This window comes from Pleuronectes platessa, chromosome 14 (genome assembly GCF_947347685.1).
Source record: "Pleuronectes platessa chromosome 14, fPlePla1.1, whole genome shotgun sequence".
In the NCBI taxonomy this organism is placed as follows: Eukaryota; Metazoa; Chordata; class Actinopteri; order Pleuronectiformes; family Pleuronectidae; genus Pleuronectes; species Pleuronectes platessa.
Genome location: NC_070639.1, coordinates 22706664 through 22731443, shown reverse-complemented (window position 1 = coordinate 22731443; position 24780 = coordinate 22706664). Strand labels below are relative to the sequence as shown.

At 42.7% G+C, this 24780-nt stretch overlaps 4 protein-coding genes across 5 annotated transcripts; all 4 read right to left on the bottom strand.

Moving 5' to 3' along the window:
• Positions 1-274: 274 nt before the first annotated feature.
• hibch (3-hydroxyisobutyryl-CoA hydrolase) lies at positions 275-16015 on the bottom strand. Of its 2 annotated transcripts, XM_053440217.1 has the most exons (14): positions 15892-16015; positions 15362-15404; positions 14947-15078; positions 13935-14019; positions 13770-13850; positions 13572-13624; positions 8213-8291; positions 3446-3591; positions 2487-2573; positions 2339-2397; positions 1806-1887; positions 854-973; positions 684-717; positions 275-583 (listed from the first exon to the last, which is right to left on the bottom strand). In XM_053440217.1, the coding sequence occupies exons 1-14, from the start codon at positions 15918-15920 to the stop codon at positions 468-470; spliced, it is 1146 nt and encodes a 381-aa protein (XP_053296192.1). In that variant the 5' UTR covers positions 15921-16015; the 3' UTR covers positions 275-467. The 2 variants fall into 2 exon arrangements, with proteins under 2 accessions (XP_053296192.1, XP_053296191.1); XM_053440216.1 differs by lacking the exon at positions 15892-16015 and having other exon boundaries at positions 15362-15436.
• A 962-nt stretch (positions 16016-16977) lies between these two features.
• On the bottom strand, positions 16978-17915 carry LOC128455545 (holotricin-3). Its single transcript, XM_053439212.1, has 3 exons — positions 17897-17915; positions 17403-17797; positions 16978-17259 (listed from the first exon to the last, which is right to left on the bottom strand). The coding sequence occupies exons 1-3, from the start codon at positions 17913-17915 to the stop codon at positions 17224-17226; spliced, it is 450 nt and encodes a 149-aa protein (XP_053295187.1). The 3' UTR covers positions 16978-17223.
• Positions 17916-18782: 867 nt separating this feature from the next.
• Positions 18783-20464, bottom strand: LOC128456454 (uncharacterized). Its single transcript, XM_053440635.1, has 3 exons — positions 19943-20464; positions 19634-19720; positions 18783-19158 (listed from the first exon to the last, which is right to left on the bottom strand). Exons 1-3 carry the CDS (start codon positions 20329-20331, stop codon positions 18921-18923), a joined length of 714 nt encoding a protein of 237 aa, XP_053296610.1. The 5' UTR covers positions 20332-20464; the 3' UTR covers positions 18783-18920.
• A 1722-nt stretch (positions 20465-22186) lies between these two features.
• Positions 22187-23713, bottom strand: LOC128456455 (uncharacterized). The gene is made up of 4 exons (XM_053440636.1): positions 23460-23713; positions 23254-23285; positions 22964-23160; positions 22187-22560 (listed from the first exon to the last, which is right to left on the bottom strand). The coding sequence occupies exons 2-4, from the start codon at positions 23267-23269 to the stop codon at positions 22498-22500; spliced, it is 276 nt and encodes a 91-aa protein (XP_053296611.1). The 5' UTR covers positions 23270-23285; positions 23460-23713; the 3' UTR covers positions 22187-22497.
• Positions 23714-24780: the final 1067 nt, after the last annotated feature.

The window sequence follows — 24780 nt, the reverse complement described above, 5'->3', positions numbered from 1 at the left end:
CCCTCTTCCTGCCTGTGTCCTCACGGTGATGCAACGCTGCTGCTCGGCTGCAGCAGAAAGAGTCACTGTAGAGAAGACTCCACTTCCACTGCAGAGCAACACTCTCAGTGCTTCTCACCGTGTGCGTCCTACACATGGTGTCTGGTTTAGCTACCTCTCACACTTTCATCTCCCATTTCTGGCCTTGAGCGTGAGTCAGAGCTTCTCTTCCTCAGCTGCAGAGAAACAGCCTGCGTTAGTTTTTTTCTGTTAAATGTCACCAATATTTAACCACTGCAGATCTATGTGTCCTAAAAGCACAGCCTCTCCCATCCTCAGTAGTAGAGTCCTCTCACATGACCATATAGGGATGTGGGGACAGGAAGCAGTTGTTTACAGAAGGCTTAGTGGTGTGTGTGTGTGTGCGTGTGTGTGTGTGTTTGTGAGTGTGTTCGGAGGTGGGAAACAGCTGCTGGCTGACGGGACCATCAGAAAGTCAGATCCTTGTCTCCCAGCGAGGAGAAGCACTGCTCGACGCTCTGCTCGGACACCTCCTCCAGCGTGGACGGGCTCCACTTGGGACTCTGGTCCTTGTCCACGAGCACTGGACACACACACAGAACGACACAGAGACACAGACGATGAGTGTCATACGTTTTGATTGTTGCTAGAAACACCTCCTTCCTCTTTGGTTGTGCACTTACCAGCTCTGACTCCCTCGTAGAAGTCACAGCCCCTCTGGAAAACAACAGAGACCAGTCAACCACGTGATTAAACCCTAAACTCACACAGATAAGTCAAACTGGCATTGCACTTTAAGAGATGAATGAAATGAAGTGATTGTGTGTTTCCAGTTGGAGTTAGTTGTGTTTACCATGCAGGCCTGGCCCAGTCGATACTCCATCACCAGCACGTCCCGCAGGCTCAGAGCGGCGCCCTCCTGCAGCTGCCTGAAGGTGAGCTTCAGGGAAGTGGGAGACATCTTGGACAAAGTCTGGAGGAGGAGACGCGTTTAAGTGACTGAGACTTTGAACAGAGAAACTGTGATCGACTGCTGAATCACAGAAGAATAAGAAGCACAGACGCGGTTGTGCATTGTTATACTACTGAGGGCAGCACTGTGAGTCTGTGGTCTCGTACCAGTGGGTTTATAATAAATATTTAATGGCTGAGCTGATCCCATTTGGCTTCGATTCAGATCCTCACGGTTTGAAAGGATCCTGGAAACTGTGTTGAGCTTTAATTGTGTTATTAAATATCAACAAAACTATTCTTCAAGTGTTACAAATGAAATAATAAACAATGATCAGTCTTTAGAGAATCTTATTAACAGCTTTGAAATCCTGGAGTGACCTCGGAGTGATCAGCCGTGAAACAATCAGCAGAGGGGTGGGGTAGGATGAGGGGGGGGGGGGGGGGGGCTATCACAGAGATGCACTGTTTTCAAAAGCTTGTTCCCGGCTTGTGCTCTCACCTCACTGACATGAAGAGTAAATCAGAGAGAAGACACTCGTCTATGAATAAAGTCAATTGCAGTTTCATTAAGGAACATTTATGGAACGAGGCCACAGAGGAAATGTGTCAGGAGGGATTCTGGTCCAGCCAACAAGACACGAGACTAAACACTAACCCCATTAAGTGCTAAGCCCGAGGTAACTACTAATTACGAATATATACTACTAAACCCAAATAATGCCCTGGCTACAGCCCAGCACTGCCAGCGGGGGGGTTTCCAGCAGAGAGGCTCTGGGCAGTGGTGCAGCAGAATAAACATTTATTCTAGATGGAGAAAAAACTGATTGATGAGCTGCAGGTGTGGAACTTACCTCAGCCTGTTTCTGAGCAAACTCAGAACCGTCTGCCTTCAGATTCTGAATTATTCCCTCCAAACTGCTGGAGCTGAACAGCCTTAAGGGAGAAACACACAGACATGGATTCAGATCTTCAGCAGGTTACCCTCACTGTAAAAATCTATTTTACAAACGTTCACCAGCTACCTGGGTAGAGTGCTTTTGATTCGGTCAAACTTGAAAAGCACAAATGTTTTGCTAGTGAGTTTTCTTCGCATACTAGAAACCTGATATATCCTTATTCCTCTGAGCCATAGAGCTTGAGTGTCATCCAAAAAAAGCCCATCATCGAACCACAGTGTAGTTTCTATTTAGATACTGTTTCCCCACAGATTTAGATCCGGTCAACGTGACCTTTGACCACTGAAATCTAATCAGGGCATCGTTGAGTCCCAGTGAATGTTTGTTCCAGATATAATGAAGTTACCTGTGGGAAATCAATCAATCTGGCAATGTATGGACTTAAAATAAATATAAAACATCACCTTGTTGTGAGATTCTATTCCTACCTGTCAATATCAGACATGTGCTTGTGCAGAGCAAAAGGCTTCTCAGAATCCAGACGACTCTGTGGAGAGTGAGAAAAGGATTATTTTCTGTTCTGGCTGTTTTCAATTCCACCTCAGTCTTCAGGTTATAAGGTGTGAAGACTCTGACCTGGTTCTGGTAGGTGTCCAGCACTCGGATGATGTCTTCAGCAGAAGGAGACTTTAAGTCCACCAGCTCCTTCTCCAGCTCGGGGATCTAGAGAAGCAGGATCGAAGGCACGAGATGAACAGGAGCCACAGAAACACTTTCATCCTGCGTCTGGTTTGATCCCATGAGACTCTCAACTGGATTCAGTTTATCATTTTAAAAATATCCCCATGTTTGGATTGGATGTAAGAGATTTCACTCCAAACACGGTTTTAAAAAGTACAGTTACCCTGCTTTAGTTAAATCTCTTCTGTAATAGAATTTAGCTTGTTACTATTAATCTGAAGTGAGAAGTTTCAACCTTCAAACTTAAATAAAGTAGATCCAGCTCACTGCTGGTACGTCCTGGAATTCAAGGTTATGCTCTTAAAAAAGCTCGGCCACCCACGGTTTTGACGTCAAGCCAGAAGCCAGAGAAACACAACGTGTGTGTGTGTGTGTGTGTGTGTGTGTGTGTGTGTGTGTGTGTGTGTGTTTGTGTGTTGGCACGTCTAGGTAAGAGTGAGACACACAGTGACTCAGCACACAGGTTTCCAGTGCAGACCTTTAACCTCCCTGCAGCCTCACTCACGCTCCGACTGGGCCGGAGCTGCTGGCAGGTTTAGATGATGAACACTCAAATGTGTTGGATACAATATTTAGTTTCCTGTCCATGTTTTCCTCTGTTTTGTCTCCTGTCCCCAAACAACACTGTCAACACATTGATATCCTCTGTCCAGAGACTTCTGTCCGTCTCAAGATCCAGAACTAAGTGTTGCGAGGACCAAGACTCTTCATTAGCCTTTAAACGTGCCCTGAATGTTGTGTTGTTGTTGATTATTTTATTGTTATTGGTGATGTAGTAAAACACTTTGGATCAACAATGTTGTTTTATAAAGTGTTATGAGAGTAAAGCTGAAGTTGGAGTGGAGCTTCTTTACCTTCTCAGACTCAACAAAGTGAGTGGCCACTCCGGCTTTGTGCACATCACGTCCCCTGAGGCGGAATCCCGTCAGAGCCAGAAACAGACCCAATCGGCCCTGGAGCCTCGGAAGGAAATAACCACCTCCCACGTCGGGGAAAAGCCCTGTCGATGAAAAATCAGAAAGTTCTGATTTGAAACATATTTATTTAGAGTTTCAATCCATTTGTTTCTGTTCAACTCAAAAACTCCAACTTAAAGCTGACAGGGTTTCCTTAAAGTGAGATGAGGGCCGACAATATTCAATCTAATTTAATGTGAGACAAGGAAAAGCATATTTGAACTTAAACAATTAACCAATTATCAGAATAGTTGCATATCAACTTTCTTTTCAGGGACTAATTAATGAAACAACTAATTGGTGGAGCTTTATAACAAATACTTTAAAGTAGTGCACTATAGTATTAAGTTTTTAAAACAGAGCCACCACCTTCACAAAATGTCTCCCCTTCTCATCCACAGGGGATTTACACACTGAGATCATTAATAACGACAATTTAACAGAACAAACGATTGCTCACACACCAGTAACACACACACACACACACACACATTTCATTATAATCCACAGCCCTAATCTGAACACAGTTCACGTGCATCATCATCAATAATGTTTCAATTTGATTCCTGTGGTTCTGACAGGAAATGAGATTCCACAGGGTCACACTCGGTTTTCTGACAGCTTTGGTGGTTGGGGGGGGGGGAAGGGACGGGGGCATTGAACAGTGGAGAGAGAGAGAGAGAGAGAGAGAGAGAGAGAGAGAGAGAGAGAGAGAGAGAGAGAGAGAGAGAGAGAGAGGATTAGTTGAGTTGACCTGATTCAGGGCTGAAAATGTAATATCATAAATGTGTCAGATTATGGCAGCCGTTCAAAATGCTACAGCCGGGTTCAATCTGGTAATCCTGCCACACGGGGGGGGGGGGGGTAATGTTGATGCATGTGGGAGGTAGTGTGTTAATATGTGAGTGAGGGAGATGAGCAAATAAATGGTTTGATTTAAGCTCTTGTCCATTTGTCAGTCCATCACTTGAGTGACGGCTGCAGCTGGAACACGATGGACATGAAGTGAGGAAGGATTCTACATGTCTGAGCTTTAGTATCTGTGACGTTTTGTGCTTTGTGAGAATCCTGCACATAGTAATGACCCTGAGGGAGGAACTACAGCTTTTTTACTTATTATTAACTAAATCCCATTTAAAGACCAACAGTTAATTAGTCTGTCTCACTAAACTGTCCCTTGTCCCCACTCGTGTCTGTGGAGCTCAGCTCGAAACCCATTGGTTCTCACATGAGATTTAAATCTTTAAAAAACAGTCCACAGAGTTTTATTTTTAAAGAACAACTCGGTTATTTCCTGATAGATTTGGACTGAAAGTGTTTTCTCAACCAGGAGGAAACTGAGCTATTTGTTGAGAACTGTTTCCAGCTGCGGATTATCACACACATGTGCTGTCCAGTGAGTATTTAGAGCAGCAGGACAGTTTGTACGTGGCGTGTGTGTGTGTGTGTGTGTGTGTGTGTGTGTGTGTGTGTGTGTGTGTGTGTGTGTGTGTGTGTGTGTGTGTGTGTAAAGAAGCAGTGTGGCTCATTTGTATGTGCTTAATAGTTTTTGGATAACAATGGAGCTTAACAGTACAGAGGAATAAGGATAATTTCTCTGTTGGTTTTGGTCATTTCATAAAAATTGGTGATGATAATATTTTTTTTTCCAATCTGTAATAAAGTCTTAAATAATTTAATAATTGTGCCACAAATGTCACCCTTCATCAATCGTCTCTGTTCCTGCGTTTGAAGGATGATTGTTGAATGATAAAGTGTTGTTGAGTGGGGGGGGGGGGGGGACCATTAATAAATGATGCCCAGGACCCTCGTAATGGCAGCTTGATATTGTGATGAAACCCAGAGAGGAACAAAGGACGATGTCTCTTCCATTATGACACAGGGAACATGTCAGTAAAGGTTCTGAGGGCAACAGTAAAAACTACTCAATACAGGCCTCTAATGGGTTTGCCACTTTACTCCTTTAACTTTCTATTACATTTCTGACTAGTGTTATTGAACCTAGGAATGATCATCTAAGACTTTCTGAGGTTGAGGTTAATAGGAGTCTCTAAATTAACCTGAGGTGAGGATGTGAGAGTGACTTCTCCACCAGGACCCTCACAGGATAAGCAGTGTAGATAATGAATGGACGGAATTGTGCTAAATGTTTATATTTTCTTTGTGTTTCCTCATGTTCTACTGATTAGAAGCGTGTGTTCCCCCCCCCCCCCCCCCCCCCAACGAGCTGTGCTCCTCCTCACGGTTCACTGTAAACTTGGCCCAAGGAACGTGTGGACAGCCAAGTGCCACGTCTGTGACACATGACGTCTGCAGCTGCTTCTTTATCACTGATGTACTTTGCTGTTACACACAAACCCACGACTGAGCTGGAACCTCACCTAACTGCTGCAGGTGGCTGAGAACCCCCCCACTGGCTTCCCACCAGCCAACGACCCCAGAATGAAGGAGAACATGCACTTGAGTTACTCACACCCCTGATAAAGAGGACACTGGGAATGGCTACTACATTAAACTCTTTTCTTTTCTTTATTATGTTAATGTGAAAGGATGTTGATGCTTCTTCGTGTAATTAGGACACAGCTGCATACTTCAAACTTCCTCTGCAATCAGGCCTGGGACTGATGGATCCACCATGTTATTACAGCCCCTGTTAAATTCACTCTTCTAATGAGGATTGATCTGTGAACACTGGTTTCTCTTGTTTCATTAACTTTAGTTGCCCTGCATCATTTAAGCATAGCGCCACCTTCTGTCCACCTGGAGACAGGTCAGATACATCCCGGTAGTGGACAATGACTTTAAAACTCATAAAACAGAAGAAACAACGACCATCCACCAGAAACAGCACAGTCCTGACCCGCAGAGGTCTCATGAGTTTTAAAAATAAAGTGAGAATGTTATTCTGCTACACTGGAATTTGTTGAACTTAACTTCAAATGTCAAGACAGTTCCAGCTCTCGAAAACCCCTCCTGCACCATATTGACCTACTTCAGTGGAAAAAGCCAGATTCCACAGTGTGACTGCAGCTAAGAGGAAACTCAGCACATAGCAGAGGCTCTTGAAAGGATCCCACTCCGGGATCAGGGCTAAAATAAGCAGAGAGGGTCTTGAAGCAGCTGGGTTCTCGGCTGCAACGTGAAGAGCAGGTTTGTGATTGCACAGAGGAGCTGCTGATAGCTGCTGGTGCAGAGGCCCGGGAGTCGAGTAACAACAATAGTGACAATGTGTTATGACCACAGCAGCTCAGAGGAAGGATTAGACAAGATTCCTGTCCCTCCTGCCAAAGACACTGGAGAGTTGGACAGACACCAGGAGAGTCTCCTTTCAGCATTAATAGTAAAACGAGAGACACTGGATGTCTTTTGTTAGACTGAGACCCTGAATACACACAGTCTGTTCACCAATGTCCTCATAGAGTCGGTCCTCAGCCCATGCAATTTAATTATCATCCCATTTCCTCCCACTCTGCATTGTGGCCTTGCCTTTGAGAAAATCCCACACATCTATCAGAGCACATCAACGAGCACGTCTTGCCATTTGCTTTCTGTTACAGTCATTTCCTGTCCGCTGACAACATAATCTTCTTCCAGATAGCACAGCACATCAGCAGGGAGGTTACAGTCTGTGCACGGGAAGGACACTCACTGTATTACCTTATCAACTGAACTATAATAACATCTGTCGGTTGCAGGGGATGTTTAGGAGCCACTAAGAATCTATTCATCACCTGTAGGAGGTCAATACACTGAGGACACTCGCTGCCATTCTTCTCCTAATATCAGGTTTAAACTCACATTCATATGTAGAGAAAGAGCAGTGATGAGCCATCTGGGCTTAAGTGACTAAAGACCAGTTTACGTTAAAATGTCAGCAGCAATTTGTTAGTTGTAGGAGATTTGTTACTAATCTCCTCAGCGCCTCAGGAGTCGGCCATCTGTCTACAGGAGTCAATTAGCTAAAGAGCAATCTAGCTCTGGCTTAGGATCCTGCCAATGGCTGCTTACACTCCAGGAACCGACTAAGAGAGTAAAACTCCAAAATAAACTCCTTATGTAGGATAATAAGTTTATTTATTATGACTTATTATTAAATGTTACACTGCTCTTAGATAATGCAAAGTTCGTAAGTTTGAAGATCTGTGTAATTATTCATGTTTTTTTTTATATTTTAGGATTTAAACTTTTCTACAATATGAGATACAGTCGGACATGAGGTTCATTGTGAAAGGATCAAAGGGAGGTTTTGATGAATTTCCTTGAATTTAAAGTGACAACAGGACACAAGTGTCTCAGAAATATAGATAATCAACTGAAATCAACAGTTTTCTTTCTGCCTTTAAAGTGTGAAGGAAGTGAAAGAATTGAGGAAACGTGTATTTTGGGGAATTGAGAAAGAAATGTCTGCACAGCTGGACTCAGACCAGAGAGACTGTTCTGTGGTGAACAGATAATATGAGGCTCTTCATGATGAGGGTAAATTCACAACCACTGCTATTTCTGATCCTGCTTAATGATGTTTCCTGACTCCACACTAATCTGTTGCCTCTTTTCACACCAGCAGTCAATCCCTCACGTCTATGATTGTCAGGACGGAGGTTTCCCCGTCTCATCTCTTGTACTGAACACAACTCAGCAGCCTGACAGACCTCAGGACAGTCTTACCGATGGCAGTCTCCGGCATGGCAAACAGCGTCTTCTCGGTGGCCACTCGAAAACGTCCGTGGACCGACAGACCCACACCCTGCAGGTGGAGGAGAACGAGGGGTTAGGAAGCAAATCAGGGCGCGAGGACGCATCAAGGACGAACAGGAGAGGAAACCAGCTGTGCAGACAGAGGACACAGGGAGGACAGGCAGGACAAGGAGACAATCACTCATAACTGTCACCTCTGCAGAGAAAGAATGAGCTCAAGTTCGAGATGAAAAATGATGTGTGTGTGTGTGTGTGTGTTTTTCTGTGTGTGTGTGTGTGTGTTCCAGCGCAGTAAGAACTCTGTGTATGTGTGTCAGATTATATTACCTGGTTACCATGGAAACAAAATCCCCCCCCTCGCACACATCCTGGACTTGTGTAACACAACGTAGATACACAACAAGTGCATTGTGTAAGCCCGACAGGTGATTGGCCGTGTAGTTCTAATGAACAATCAATTAGCTGAGTCATTTAGCTCGCTCGTTAGTCCCGGTTCATTAAGGCATTAACCCAACTGTCCCTCATCCAATCAGCAGGAGACAAGAGGAACCAAACTCTCACTGCAGCAAAGGGGAATCCATTAAATTGACTTTAAGATTAAAATGAACAGAAGACGGTGATAAAGAAAAAAGACAAGACACACGAAACGGTTTGAGCTCAAGATAAGTGGATGTAATCTAAGAGCAGAGTGTAATCACATTACTCCACAGAGCCGAATTATCAGCTCTGATGATTTCTTATTAATAAAGAAATCGTTCAGCCAGAAGGGGAAGATGTTCTAACTGCGTCAGCCCTGAGGAGCAGAGTCCTTTAGTGGTGAGTTCAGAGGAGAAGCCAACATGTCGTCCACTGCTGCTGATTGATGACAGTGGAGGGAAAGCAGGTGAAACCCACACGAAGAGGAAGATGCTGGTGATTCATTTCTTTTAATGAAATCTTATTTCAGGTTTATTGATTCACGGAGACAACGTCAGGTCTCACGTCATCGTAAATCTGCTGGAAGCTCGATAGAACAGGAGTCAAGATGTTTCCTCTGGTCTCCTTCAATTGGGAGCAGCTGTATATACAGTATAGTGTAGATAGTGTAGTTCATAGACAGTATAGCGTATATACAGTAGATGTAAAAAAGTAATGTTATTAAAGTCATTAACCATAAAATAAATGTAATGCAAATTAATAAAATGGGGAAATAGTTTTTTTTACAGGATTATTTCATTGAATTCTATGTAAAATACAAAAGAATTGTGAATGTATGTATTTTTAGGCCTATCCGTACTTTTCACTAAAGGTTTTTTGAGTGTAATTTGACAATAAGTGCGACTTTTTTACAAGGAAAATATTTTTTAGTATAGTATATTAAATATAAGGCTACAGCCAGCAGGAAATTAGCTTAGCTTAGCATAAAGACAGGAAAAGGTTTATAAAAAGAGAGTTGAAAGAGTAAGTCATCCTTGAGTCTTAGTGAGTAATTTCTGCCACATGTCAGGAAAACCCTCCAGAGTTCCAGAAAGTGTCCAGAACACTACAGCGCCCCCTGGGGAAATGACAGGGACACGTCTGGACCTCAGTGCAAATCTGAAAGCAGCTTTAGAGCTGAGGAGAGTCACATTTTCACACTGAGGGAAAAGAGATAAGAACTGTAGACACCAACTGCCACCATGGGAACACACACAGTGATTGTGCGTCTTTAACAGCTTCTACGTGTGGAGCAAACAGTGAACGATAAAAACCACAGCACCTGCCGGTGTTATCACCGAACCTTTAACAACCTTATCGTTATTCATCCTGAGCAACAGGGCAGTTAATCAACTCACGAGCCTTAATACAAGCGAATAAATAATAAAACAAACATTTTAACTGTGTTTAATTGTGTTACATAAAAGTTTATTGTAATGTGTTTTGTTGGAAACTGCTGTTAGAAGCATGACAAGCGGCGACAGTTGGAGAAGTAACTTAACACAACACACGTTTCACACAGTGCATCTATGTGCAGCAGTTTATCACACAAATTAATCACACACATTAATCACACACTACTGGAACAGACATAAGGGGGCAGCATGGGGTTCAGAATCTTGCCCAAGGGCACTTCGGCAAACTGAAGGTGGGAGACTTGACTTGAGCTTACTTTAAGTCAACAGAGGATATGGACTCCAAATTAAGAAATATAGGAGATATATATTCACTATAGACGAATACAAAGGAAACTGCCGACTCACGGCTGAATCACTGCCAACCGACAGTCAGTGAGTTGATTACAGACAACAAGCTGCCGTCCCCTTGTTCTTACAGAGGAGTGAAGGGACGTGTGGAGAGTCAGAGAACTGCAGGCTCTGCCCTGAGGCCGTGAGACAAACCAACAGTATCTGTCCACCGGAGACTAAACAGGCCTTTGACAGAGACACACAACACAAAGAGGCACACAATGGACAGAGATTGTGACTTGTGTTAGCTTAGGACGTCTGCACTTTGTCAACATGTCCGCAGTTTGTTCTCAGGACAAGGAATCAGCTTCAGTTTCTCTCTGGAGACGTTTGGTGGGAAACGGAAGCAGGAGTAAAATAGAGTGAAGATCTGGGTTTCATTAGTGTAGTTATAATAAACTCCAATTTCCTTTGTTATACTGCTATATATAAGATTATATTGTGATAATTATCTCTTATACCTATCTATCAATATATATATATATAAATTGTTTTATTGCCCAGCTCTCGTAGAAACAACACAAAGCAAAAAAGCAAAAGCAGATTTTGCTGAGTAAAGAAACGAAGGAGAAAAATGAGTTGGATGCACCCAGAGGAACGAGGGAGCGTTTCATCAACATTAGCCGAGTTTCTCCATAAAAGCAGTGGAACATTGTTCCATGCTGGTGTGGTACCACCACGCACCATATAAGAGCATGTCTGCCGATCCTGCTGTAAACAATTGAAATGTGAAAAAGTGCACAGAGGAGCCTGTTTATAGCTCATGCTTTACAAAATTTATATCCCAGAGTTTGCGCTGATGAAGGAGCGGTTCATAAAGGCCTCATCAGGATATCTGGCTTGTGTAAATATTGATAAAACAGGTGGGGTGGAATCCATGAGGAGGATGTGGAAGAGCTGTGTGTATCTCTGAGGTGCAACACCTCTGCTCTCCAGGTAGAGCAGAGGTTTTATAAAGTCAGAAACGTACCGCTGACACCGTGACACCGTGCAGGAGAGCAGGAGCCTCTCAGTGGGTGTGAAGACTCACAAGTGACGGATGACAGCTTTGAAGGCTCAGGTAGAAAGTGACAACTCTTTTAGAAAAAGCACAACATATATGTTGTGTTACTTTCTACATCAAAAGAGGAACTGAGCAAGCTCTGAAAATGAGAATCCTCCTCCTCTCCCTGTCGTCCTCTGATAAGATGACGTGGACAAGGGACATGAAAGACTTCTGTTCGATTAAGAGGAAGAGATTAGATTCTCCTACAGACAAGTCAGCGTGACACGATGTCAATGTTTAAAATCTGAAGAGCGATCTCAAAGATGCTGACACAACGACATCACAGCGTCTGCTCCAACGCAAAGCACGACAGACACGGATTAACCACGCACAGACCTTAATTCTAGGGATTTTAAACTTGGGCAGCAATGAATAATGTGCGTGTGATGAGATTCCTGTGATGTAAGAGGTGTGTGTGTGTGTGTTTGTGTGTGTGTGTGTGTGTGTCTCTTTGACCTGCTAATGACATGTCTTGATTCCCTGTGGGTTTGTTATCATTCAGATGAGTTCTGGTTCTACGTGGGAGTTCTGACCCGAGTTCACTGCAGATCTGGCAGCAGAGACTCTGGTGCCTCTGTGACTTCTCCTTATATAGAGCTCGCCTGTTTTCCACCATGACACACGTGCACCAGCAATCAGCCCGAGGATGGTTTGTGTCGACATTAGTGTCACTGAGTGGACGTGACAAATACTGGAGGAAGACGTCACGTCGCTGTGTTCCCAGAGCCATAAATCCAACCAATCACTTTGCTGACATCATCATCACTCGGACACAAGGCAGCCTAATTAGATTTTGGTGGTCAAAGGTCAAGGTCAAGGTCATGGTAGCCTCACAAAGCACATGTTTTACCTTGTGAAGGTGATATCTTTGGGACGCTGTCAAGGTATCCTTTTACATTTGGAACACACATTCACTTGCAATCCCAGGATTGAATGACTTGATTTTGGTAGCCAAAGGTCAAAGGTCAAGGGCATGGTGACCTCGTATCGTAACCTTAGCCAGTAGCTGAGCAGCACAGTGCAGCTAAGGAGTCAGATATTTCCCCTAAGATCTGATGAAGATAGAATAATGTCTAGTAAATAGAATCGCACACCTCTTTCTCTGGCCTCTAAAAAGACAAAACCATACACAACTACAAGCTGTCATCTTCAGCCCATCTTGTGAAAGTCCTACTTCTCTCCACTTGAAAGAAAACATTCAGACAAGCAGTTTAAAGAACCGACAGCACGTCCAAAATAACAACAAACAAGTTTAAAGTATAAAGAGTCAAACAAAAAGACAACTCAAGATTCAAAACAAAAACACAGAAAGGCAGCATTCCAAGTTCGACAGTTGTCGTCATCATCAGTTACATCATCGGGGGGATTGTGTACTTATTTCTAAATCTACCTCAACTTTTCACAACAATCCCCAAAACAGCTGTAATGGTCAGTGCGTTGTAATGAGAGCAACTGTTCTGGTCCTCAAACATCTCTCTGCCACAAGGACACTGACACACGCACAAACACACAAACACACACAATGAGTAATGACCCGGTACACACTGGTGGCTGTGTGCGACCTTGGAGACACATCGTGGGTAAAATCAAAGTCAAGGTCACAACTGAAGAAGAAGAACCGACTCATCCAAACGACCGACTTCTCCTGCGACCTGATGAGTTCAACAACAAAATGATGTCACTGCTGATAGATGAGCCTTTGTGCAGCTCAGTCTGAATCACACATCATCATCATCATCATCACACTCACTGTGGGTGAGGTGCTACTTCATATTCCAACCAGATCTGACAGCTGGAGGGAAGAACCAGTGGCAGCAACAGCGCTCTGTCACATCTCATTCTGTCCAATCAGAGGCCACCTTGCAACGTGCAGCAGGTAACAGTGGAAAACAGCTCTCTACTGACCCCTACTGGCAAAGTGTTATATCACAGCTCATCCAAAGAGAATTGCTCAACAGTGAGGCCCGAGGGAGACGAGAAATACTAATCTATGATGCAAAATAAAACAATTTATAACAATAATCTGTCCAAGGTTAAAGTTTCCATGCTATAAACTTATATTAATAATAAATGCACTTACCCCTCCCATGGTTATTCCATCAATAAGGGCGATGTACGGCTTTCTGCATGATCCTTGGGAGATGAATTAAAATGTGTGGAAAAACAAAGAAGGAAAACTAATAGCATAGATTTGACAGTTTGTAAATGTAACTGTAGGTGAATGAATATCACTGCAAAACAAATAAGGTAAAATTCTCATTGAATTAGTTAAGCTCACCTATAGCATCGTTGAGAATGTATTCCTCCCGGAAAAAGTCCTGTGCAAGAGGGTCACCGACCTTCCCCGCTTCTGTCACCGCTAGAAATAATATAATAATGACATTATAAGTCATGATGCACATTCAATCCTCCCATTGATGGAACCTGACAGGCTGCTTTGTACCTCTGATGTCTCCACCAGCGCAGAAAGCTTTCCCACCGGCTCCTTTGACTATGACAAGGTCAGTGTCAGTGTCATTCTCCCACGTCTAGAATTAAAGACACACGAATAAAGCCATTTACAAGACAACATAATCAGAACATGTTCATTTTGTATGTTGTTGAGCTAAAACAAGGTTAGGTACAGTGGGAGAATGGTAGGTAAAGTGTTTAGTTACGACATTCACTGTTTTCCATCTTGCATTTCACTTTTTACTTCACTTTTTATATCTTTTATCTATTATATATCTTTTATTTAGATATGTCTAAATAAATGTTACTTTGTGTAAATATTAGAAAAAGGGAGTAAATAAGAAGTAAATAGTGAGTAAATATATATTGTTTCTTTTTATTGCTTTTCTTATGTGTGTTGTATTTATTGTGTTTTTATGTTTCTATGTTCATTGTATGCACCAATAACCAGAGCAAATTCCTTGTAGGTGTAAACCTACTTGGCAATAAATACTTATTGATTCTGATTACAAAAGTTTAAACAACCACAACTATAAACTGGAATCAATATTAACACAAATATGATTATTTTTTTTAATTGTACAGAAAGTTTTGGTCTTCTGGGTTGAACATGGCTCATAACTACTGTTTTAAACCATCTAATACTTTGCAGGGATGATGTTAATTTAGAGTCAACCTTTGTTGATGTCGGTAAATCATGACATTTTAATATATTTGAAAGGATTTTCAAGCTAAATCAAACCTAGTTATAATTAAACACGACTTTACAGCTTAACTATAAACTTTTACATAAGTGCAGCAGTTTGGGGTCAAACCGTGTAAAAGGGTTTATGGTCAAATCTGTCCAATAACAATCTCAGTGACACCTTGGCCGTGTCAGAGTGAGTGAGATAGTAGAAGCCATTTGGAATCACTAGCTCACTGATTGGACCGATGACCTGACGCACGTCGCTCCTTGACCTTCGGCCTAGTTGAAGTTTACATGAACCAGGTTTTCCACCCACCTTGAGCTGAGGGTAGATCTGTCGGATCATGGGCAGGTTCAGGGCGTTCAGGACTTTGGGTCTGTTCAGGGTGATCACACCGGCTCTGCCCACCTTCTCCACCAGCACGCCTGCTTCCACATGACTGGACATCTGATGGAAAACACACAACACACAGCATCTGTAGAGATATTCACAATAGACTGTTTTCAAAAGGCAGTTTCACCGAGCATCAGGAGGACATTAATGTAGCTTTGAGTGTTTCATTGATTTGTAGCTCAATGGTTTCTTGTTGTTGTTTGTCAGACACATCAGCCGGTTCCACGTTCAACTGCTTCACAAATAAATCAAGTTCCTTTTGTTTACTTTTCATATGTCTCTAAGTACTGGACGGAACAATTGAAATACATTTTAGTGGTGAGTATTAATAACTCACCATGTGTCTCTGGATTCGCTGCAGTCTGCAGAGGGATCTCAGTCTGGAGGAGACAGACAGGGAGGGGACAAACATTAGAGACTGTACAGGCTGCACACACAGCATCTGAGACAGAGGGAGGAGGACAGGTGGACAGGAAGAGAGAGGGAGGAGGGCAGGTGGACAGGAGGAGAGAGGATAGTAGGAGGAGGACAGAGGATGGAAGGAGGAGGACAGAGGACAGGAGGAGAGAGGGAGGAGGACAGGTGGACAGGAGGAGAGAGGGAGGAGGACAGGTGGACAGGAGGAGAGAGGGAGGAGGACAGGTGGACAGGAGTAGAGAGGATAGATGGAGGAGGACAGAGGGGCCAAAGAGTGGAGGACAGAGGACAGACGGAAGAGGACAGAGGATAGAAGGACAACAGCTCAGATCCGAGCAGATGAAGTAAATAGTTCATATAAGTTGTTTCCTCCAGAGGGAGCGTGCAGCCCTCGAGCTGTCTCCTCCACTACGTGTCCCTGAGGACAGAGACATGTCCTTCAGCTCCTACCTGCAGGAGGTTAACACCGTTAGAGACATTATGGTCTGTCTCTCGTCTTGTGTCCACAGAAGCTGCTGGATGGAAACACCGCTCGTCTCCACTGCCCTCTCCACTTCACTTCCGGGTAGAGGACACAAGCAGCCTCTGATTGGTCAGTGAGGATGACGCCCAGGAGGACTGAGTCCGCAACTGTGTTTGTGCGACACTGCCCTCTACTGTCGGGAAGGAGATCTGTGTCTGGTGTTCTTACAATGTGGAACCAGAGAATTCAAAATAAAAGTGAATTTTCTTTCTTTTCCAAAAACACTTACTTAAATTGTATTAATTTTCCAACTTTATGATTTGTTAACACGTGGCATTAGATAATCAATAGTGAAACACCACAGGCTATTATTATATGTATTTTATATTTCTGGTTATTAGTTTTCATTAATTTGTTTTAACCACTGTAAAGTGTATTTGAGCATCGCTAAAAGTGCTGTATATCTTAATTTGTATTATTATTAGTAGTAGTATTAGTAGTAGTAGTAGTAATAGCAGTAGAAGTAGTAGTAGAAGTAGTACTAGTAGTAGTAGTAGTAGTAGTAGTAGTAGTAGTAGCAGTAGAAGTAGAAGTAGCAGTAGTAATAGAAGTAGTATTGGCAGTAGTAGAAGTAGTAGTAGTAGTAGCAGTAGTAGTAGTATAAATAATAGTAGTAGAAGTAGTAGTAGTAATATCAAACAGTATGTGTTCTGTTGAAAGTACTAAGAGAATTGACTTTGGAAATATTTTCTGAACTGCTCTACAATCAGCAGCTGTGAGGAACCAGTTCTCTCATTTGAGTATTTCCATTACATTCTACTTTATATCTCAAATCCGCCACACTGGTTTTTACACCATGTATGTTATTGACAGCTGATGATACCAGTTGATGATTTTGCTGGTTTATAACCCTGTACTTCTGTACTTCTTCTTCTCTGTTTTACTGCTATGATACTGCTATATATTTTGCTGAAGTAAAATTAAAAACTGAAGTTTGCCACATCTTGATGCATCTTCTACGAATGTCCACAAACTATTTATCATATGACAAGAAGAAAAAGCGTTCCCATAAATGAAAAGACAAGAAACTTCATAATTTATTCACTGGTATTTATCACACACAGTAATTAACTCTTACACCAAAGTTATGAAATTTGGATAATGTTTTACTTTCAAAGTCACGTATTGTTTTTCATACAATATATTTTCACAGAAGCCTGATACCTAAATACAAATCCATTCATAAAAACATTTTGGCAGTAGAATGTTGATCATAGTATCTGGTGAGAGATGAAGGTCAGCGACTCCACGACTCTTCCTCAGTCAGAGTCACTGCTGCAGGAGCTGCTGGAAGACTGGAGCAGGGACGAACAACACAAACACACATTAATGAAACTTCTACCCTCTTAGAATGTATTAACTGTGTGTATTCAGAATAACTTATTTCTGGAGCACACATAACCAGAATTTAGCGTTTGAGAAAATCCCTGAATCTTACCCCGTGACAGTTCTTTCCTTTCTTGTGACACTTGGCATGAGCGTGACCATTCTTGTGCTTGTGGCCTTTTCCATGACCATGTCCACCTCCGTGCCCTTGGCCCTGGCATTGTCCGTGGCCCTGTCCGTGGCCCTGTCCGTGGCCCTGTCCGTGGCCCTGCCCGTGGCCCTGCCCGTGGCCCTGCCCGTGGCCCTGTCCGTGGCCCTGTCCCTGGCCCGGCCCGTATCCGTGCCCTTGGCCATAACCAGGCCCAGGCCCATATCCGGGGTAGCCTGCCTGTTGACCGTGGGCCTGAGGAGGGTAGTTTGGTGGTGGGGCGCTGCCTGGAGGATGTTGAGGGTAGCCCCCTGGCATCTGTTGATGGTTGTTTGGGTAGCCGGGGGGGTACTGGTTTCCTAAACATCAGAAGAAGAGAGGATTCAGATAGATACGTCACTGTTTTTGCAAAAGTTATAATAAAGCTCAATTTGCATTATTTGAAAATAGCTCTTTACCTTGGTTGTGTCCGTACATTTTGAATCTTCCGACACGAGTACAGATCCTGAAGATGAGAGAAAAAGCAGTTTGCCTTTCAGTATACACACAGAGTCCTGAAAGTTAAAGAATGAGACCGAGGAGAACTTACTGTGAGCTGGAGATCAGGTCCACAGACAGAGCCGACACCTGTTGGTCCCTCTTATGCACGGCCGCACCTCAGCTTGAAGCCTCAACTCCCATCAGAACATTTTTCATCTGTGACCTAACTGGGTGTGTGTGTGTGTCTAATAGTTGACATTAAGTTATTATGGACCATACACAATCTAATATTGACTGTAGACACACACAACCACACCGAAACCTTTGAGATTTTGTTTTATTGAGTTTTTTTGGTCCTGCAATCTGATGTTTTCATCATTTCCATTTTAAGAATACTGGAAATATTGCATCTTTTCCATTGCTTGATAAATTAATTGTGCGTTTATCAGATAGAATGTAAAGTTCATTCAGTAAGTTCATTGCCGTTTTTATCAGCTGTCAAACACAGAGCAGCAGTGACCGGTGCCGGGTCAGTGGGACAACAGCCACATGTGTGAATTCTCTTTACTCCAGTTCACACTAAAACCAGTTCAAACAGACTGGGCTTGTTTGTAAGAGAAATGGAGGATTCCCATTTTACAAACCTGAATTTATGATTCCCTGTGTGAGGTTTCAGGTGAATGTAGTGGGAGGGGGGGGGGGGGGGTGCAGGGTGTGTGTCTGTTTGTGGACACCCTTGCTGAACAAAGGTCTGAATTCAACCCACCCTGGGTCAATACAGATAATGTCCCTGGACACTGATCAAGAACAAGTGGAAATAAGAAACTCTTGAGGTCAGATATGAAATAAGAGCCGAGACATTACTGAGATGAATTGCTTTTATGAGTAATATGTTGTTTATCACAAAGGAACAATTCATGTGTAAAACATATGAAACTGTCAGTAGTAGACTGATGTAAAAGATTTTTAAAGCAACGCTGCTGTTAATGCATCAGAAGGGAGTCAGAGACTGGAGCTGTGTTGCTGACAGGATGTTCTGACCTTATATAAGAGATTCACATAAGATTTAACAACACGTGACGAATTAACAAGACTCAAAATGATGATGATGCACATGAGACCCTGAGATGAAGAAGCACACATGGAGGGTTGTTTATTATCGACGGCCAGAACACGAAGGAGCTCCGGTGGTTTCTCTTCACCTCTAGTCAGAGTCGCTGCTGCAGGAGCTGCTGGACGACTAGAACGAGAACAACACCTCGTGAGGATTTGATCAATTCATCATTTTAATATGTGTGTGATGGAAATTAAGATTAGAAAAAACAACAATGTAGAGCCTAAACCTCAGAAAACTTTAATGGAGTCAGGAAATGTTCTCCTGACTGTTTTAGCAGCTGTATGGATTGTTTTGGAAGATGCTTTGTTCTGATGACTTGTGGCCGAAGCAGATCATGTGACAGAAAGTCAGCTGTGTTAAAAGTAAACAATATAAAAATCCTACATTAGAAGAATAAATAAATTATTGTATACACATTTAAAAAATGTGACGTGTGGGTAAACTGATTCACATTGAACTTTACACTTGTATTAACTGCTAAGTGGAATAGTCATGTTCTCTTTGAGTTCAAATCATTTTTGTCTTGTTTTTATTTTCTTTAAAAAACCAGAGACTCCCTAGTTTTAATCTGTTATTCAATAAAACAACTGGATCTTACCCCATGACACTTCCTCTCTCCTTTGTGACAATGGCCATGCATATGTCCATGCTTATGTTTGTGGCCATGTCCGTGTCCATGTCCATGCCCATGTCCATGTCCCTGTCCATGTCCATGTCCCTGTCCATGTCCATGTCCATGATCATCACAGCCATGATCATGATCATGTCCATGTCCATGTCCGTGTCCATGTCCATGTCCATGATCATGATCATGTCCATGTCCCTGTCCATGTCCATGATCATCACAGCCATGATCATGATCATGTCCATGTCCATGTCCATGATCCTGATCATGCTCATGTCCATGTCCATGTCCATGTCCATGTCCATGTCCATGCCCATGCCCATGCCCATGTCCATGTCCATGTCCATGCCCGTGCCCATGCCCGTGCCCATGTCCATGTCCCTGTCCATGTCCATGTCCCTGTCCATGTCCATGTCCATGATCATCACAGCCATGATCATGATCATGTCCATGTCCATGTCCGTGTCCATGTCCATGTCCATGATCATGATCATGTCCATGTCCCTGTCCATGTCCATGATCATCACAGCCATGATCATGATCATGTCCATGTCCATGTCCATGATCCTGATCATGCTCATGTCCATGTCCATGTCCATGTCCATGTCCATGTCCATGTCCATGATCATGTCCATGATCATGGCCGTGCCCGTAGCCAGGTCCAGGACCATGGCTCTGACCACAGTCACGTCCACAACCAGGCCCTGTTCCGTGACCTTGGCCTCCAGAGCCTCCACAAGGGGGAGCCACAGGATTGTACACAGATGGACCACATGGCTGAGGGGGGCAGGGCTGAGGGGGGCAGGGCTGAGGGGGGCAGGGCTGAGGGGGGCAGGGCTGCAGTGGGAATTGAGGAAAGAATCCTGACACTGGCTGCTGGTGAGAGTCAGGAGGATACTGGTTTCCTGTTCAAACAGAGCAGGTGATAATAACACTTGATTAAAGTGTTTGCTTTTTCAAATTCAGTGAAAGTTGGTCGGAAAGAAGAGGTGTTTAATACAAGTGAAGGAAAGACAAATATAAAAGTTTTTACCTCTGTTATTTCCGAACATTTCAAACTTTCAGATCAGAATCCTGAAACTGAAAGAATCCATTTAAAGCACATAAAGCAAATCTCAGACAAAAAACAATTATCTTGAGTTCAGACAAAGAGCAACTGCAGTGAGTCGAGGAAAAGACAAACCACACAACGATGACATCACACACTTTGTGCCAAGGGAGTCATACTGACAACGCAAAATAATGTAATGCTGTTAATAACGGAAAAAACACACATGTTAGCAAATCAGTGAATAAAACACACGCTTCCTATCTTTGTGTATGTGGGTTAACTCCTAACCCTAACCCTAACCTCACCCTTACCCTAACCCGGCCCTAGACCATTACCATAAGCTTAACCAGCCAAACTAAATGCCTAACCCTAACCTAACCTAACCCTAACCTAACCTAACCCTAACCTAACCCTAACCTAACTTAACCCTAAACCAAGTCTTCACCCTCACACAGCCCTTTAAAAGATGGTCGGAGAGTGAAGACCGGTCCAAAACGTCCTCCCTCTGTATGTTGTAAGCTGAAATGGTCCTCACAAAGATATCTGTACACACACACAGACACACACACAGAGCATATGAACGCACACACATGGTAATAAGTCGTGGTGAGCAGTTAGTGAACTTACTGTGCTGTAGTCCAGTCCCTCGGTCTGTCGACAGGTCTGCTGGATGAGAACTTATAGGAAGCCACACCTCGAACAACCCAGAAGACATCATCAGGGGCTGAGCCTGGAATCCCAGTTTTCTTTTGTTGAACTTTTCCTCACCTTTTTTTGCGAGTTGTGCAACAAACGACTTTTTTGTGCTTAATTAACACAACTGTGTGACACAATCTGTTAACAACATGCGGTTGTCAAAACAAGGCACAAGATGAGTAACAATGGAAAAAGTATGAGCAGGTTCATTGCATCATTGATATTGTAAAGGTTAAAAAAAAATTATATTTCCATGAGATCTGGGTGTGGTTTTATACTTTCCTATATTTCACTATAAAACTGGTAAATTACACCTTTAACCAGCAGCCAGTGGTTTTATTAAGATCTACACTTATCACACCATCACCCTGTGGTCACTAATCCAACTTGTGTCATGGAATCTTTGGTTTATAGACTTGTACATTTGTTACCTTGTGTTAAGGTTTGTGTTCAGATGTTTCCCCTGAGTTCTCCGCTTCCTGATTTATTTAGAAAATTATAATCTTTGTGTGTTTCACCTGTGTTCAATCATCTTGTCGTCTTTCATTATCTTGTTCCTGAGTTTCTAATGTTTTTCAGTTGGATTTTGATTCTTTTAACATAGTTCTTCTTTTAACCTCATTCTTTGGGCATTGCTTGTGTTAGTATCTTGTGATTTTTTCCTTATTAAAGGAAACTTTATTTTATTTTACTGGCTCCTGCTTTGAGGTCTCAGATCTCAGATCTTAACCCAGGATTCATTCACTTGTCTACAAATAAACACTCAAAACAAAACAAAATAATTTGAAAGCCATTTTAATCACACACTGAAAAAGTTATGAAAAGACGATACACAAAAATCAACAAGTTGAAAAAGTCAAACGACTGAAAATATTCAGAGAGAATCCATCAAATCTTTAATTTCACTTATTACATCAGAATTTAACACAACAAAAAAGCTATGAAAGACACAAAATGTGTGTCACAAAAACTTGCATTTGAGTTTCAAGATCACAACATGTGACTGTAAATAATCATTTGGCTTTAAAGTAAACAGATGGTTGTACACAGGCAAGAGGACGGAGGTTTCCAGGCTGCTTGGTGCAGACGTCTAGTCCGAGTCGCTGCTGCTGCTGCTGCTGCTGCTGCTGCTGCTGCTGCAGGAGCTGGAGGACTAGAGGAGGAACACACCAGCAGACACACACACGGTTACCTCACCACTTAACACTGATTTAATCTGAGTTTACTTATAATTGACATTTGGGAGTGTGACAATGTTATTCCTAGCTGGATTGAGTTTTTCCCTCAAAGACATTTCTAAAGAAAAGAGAGCAAATGCATCTCAAAGGTGAAAGTCTCAGGACACATTAAGGAAGGAGGGGGACGCTCCTCCTCTGTGACTGCTGTTCAAATGCCCTTCAGCAAGGCACTGAAGCCCTAGCTGCTCCACTGTCATTATATTAGCCTGTGGTTGTTCTAAAAATAACATCCTTGTAGAATGAAAGCATTGCAGACAGTGTTCTTGCACCACATGTTTATACTCCATGTCTCCCTCGGCACTGTGTGGAGGATCTTACCCCATTTCCGGACTTCCCCTTCTTGTGACACTTGGTGTGGCAGTGGCCGGCCTTTCGCTTTTTTCTGCACTTGTCTCCAGGTTTGCGGCATTTCCCCTTATCACCACCACCACCCCCATGTCCATGTCCGCCATGTCCATGTCCACCATGTCCATGGCCTTTTTTGCTCTTGCCTCCTTTGCCATGACAGCCGCCTCCTGTAATAAGGAGGATAATAATTAAGGATTATATATATAACACATTCAATGCACGTGGAAGTAAAGAGGGGATGATGAGCCGCGATCGTTTACCTGCTTTACCCGACATCTCCAAACCTCAGATTCTAAAATCAAAGAGAACAAAAAGGTTCATGTTTTGAATACATTCACACAGATCCCCAAAGTTTATAAATGAAACAGCGATGGCAAAGAGCTTTACACAACTTTCAAACATGGAAGATGCAACCAAATAAAATGTGAATGATCTAAATTATAAAATAAAGCATCGCCAGACTTACCGTGTGCCTGAGAACAAATGCTCAGGTGGAGGCTTCACCTGCGGATCCTATTTATCTGTAGTCACACCTTCACCTGATGTGGTTCATGGGGGCAGTGCTCCAACTCCCATCGGAAAACTTTCTTTGTTATGCAAGGAATTCCTCTGCAGCACAAAAGAAATAAACACACGTTGACTTCAAATGTGTTAAAACATTAACATTTAGAATTCAATCTTATTTGGGGGATTGTGTCATGAACATTGTGAGATTGTGATCTGATATGTTCAAGATTGAGTTCCACTCACATGGGCACGCATCACGCATCACGCCCCCTGACCTTCGGTGAGCTCATTTCTTTTGTCCTCGGCACAGCAGGTTGTACGAGCCTGTTTGACATCTTTTCCTCCAGGCCGACAGGGCGATGTTATCAGGAGAGAAGAAATGTGTGTTCGGTTTTCTCTGCGTTTAAACACTCAAGCTGGGAACACTGGATTAATGTAAAATCCACTGATATTCTTTTTGCGTTAACAAGATCGAGTGACTTCGGTGCCCAGGCCCAATAAAGAGGACACGGCTGTATAACACGTGCTGAGACTCGTATCAGAGTCTTTAAGCTTCAAGTTTTGTCAAGTCTTCACAGGGTCAACGGGCTGGAACCAATTTCTCAATAAACAAACAAAATAAAACTATGATGCAATTATCCAGACCTGCAGCTGTTGGTCAGAAGTTGATTGACAGATTGAAATTTGGTGAAAAACGACTGAGCAACATCTGTACTTCCTCTGTAAACTGAGTTCCAAAGTAAAACTAAAGTAAACTCATTTATTTTCTCTTTCACATCCACTTGACAAAAGGACAAAGCGCCTGTTGCAGCTCGGCTCTAGAGACATCCACAAAATCCACAAAACACAAAGATCCTTAAGACGCCTCATCACTCGAAAAGATTTATGAGATTATCAATAATCCCACACACGCCCTCTGTGGCTACTGTGAACACATACCTATTGAAATGCATTTTCGATTTTTACTTGTAAAACAAATAGAGGGACGTTAGGTTCAAAGAACAGCTTACTTGTAAATGCACTTGCACTTTTAGGATTATTGCTTTTAAATATACTTCCATTTCACATTTGCCACAAATCCTTTCCTTATTTCAAATTGTTTTAGACTTTCTAGATATTTTATTTTCAGCTTTCATGCGTTCACACTGGCTGTGTTATATCAGTAAAATACCTGTATGTGCAAAAAGGGAAGAGGTGAATTAAAACCAGTTTCCTAGAAGAAGAACACTGTTGTCAGTCTCTGTAGTCTCCTGTTCATCAGCTGCAGAAACAAACACAGT

What these genes read in the sequence shown, in the direction of transcription:
- hibch (XM_053440216.1), bottom strand. Translation starts at nt 15,436, where the DNA reads ATGTTTGTCCCCTCCCTGTCTGTCTCCTCCAGACTGAGATCCCTCTGC. An exon ending in CATGCCGGAGACTGCCATCG is followed by an intron (nt 3,592 to 8,212) that starts GTAAGACTGTCC and finishes TTTCATCGACAG; the next exon opens with GGCTTTTCCCCGACGTGGGA. An exon ending in CTACGAGGGAGTCAGAGCTG is followed by an intron (nt 584 to 683) that starts GTAAGTGCACAA and finishes GTGTGTGTCCAG; the next exon opens with TGCTCGTGGACAAGGACCAG.
- LOC128455545 (XM_053439212.1), bottom strand. An exon ending in AAGGAAAGAACTGTCACGGG is followed by an intron (nt 17,260 to 17,402) that starts GTAAGATTCAGG and finishes TCCCTGCTCCAG; the next exon opens with TCTTCCAGCAGCTCCTGCAG.
- LOC128456454 (XM_053440635.1), bottom strand. Translation starts at nt 20,331, where the DNA reads ATGGTCCTGGACCTGGCTACGGGCACGGCCATGATCATGGACATGATC. An exon ending in GACATGGACATGGACATGGA is followed by an intron (nt 19,721 to 19,942) that starts CATGGACATGAG and finishes CATGGACATGGG; the next exon opens with CATGGACATGGACACGGACA. An exon ending in GAGAGAGGAAGTGTCATGGG is followed by an intron (nt 19,159 to 19,633) that starts GTAAGATCCAGT and finishes TTCTCGTTCTAG; the next exon opens with TCGTCCAGCAGCTCCTGCAG.
- LOC128456455 (XM_053440636.1), bottom strand. An exon ending in AGGGGAAGTCCGGAAATGGG is followed by an intron (nt 22,561 to 22,963) that starts GTAAGATCCTCC and finishes TTCCTCCTCTAG; the next exon opens with TCCTCCAGCTCCTGCAGCAG.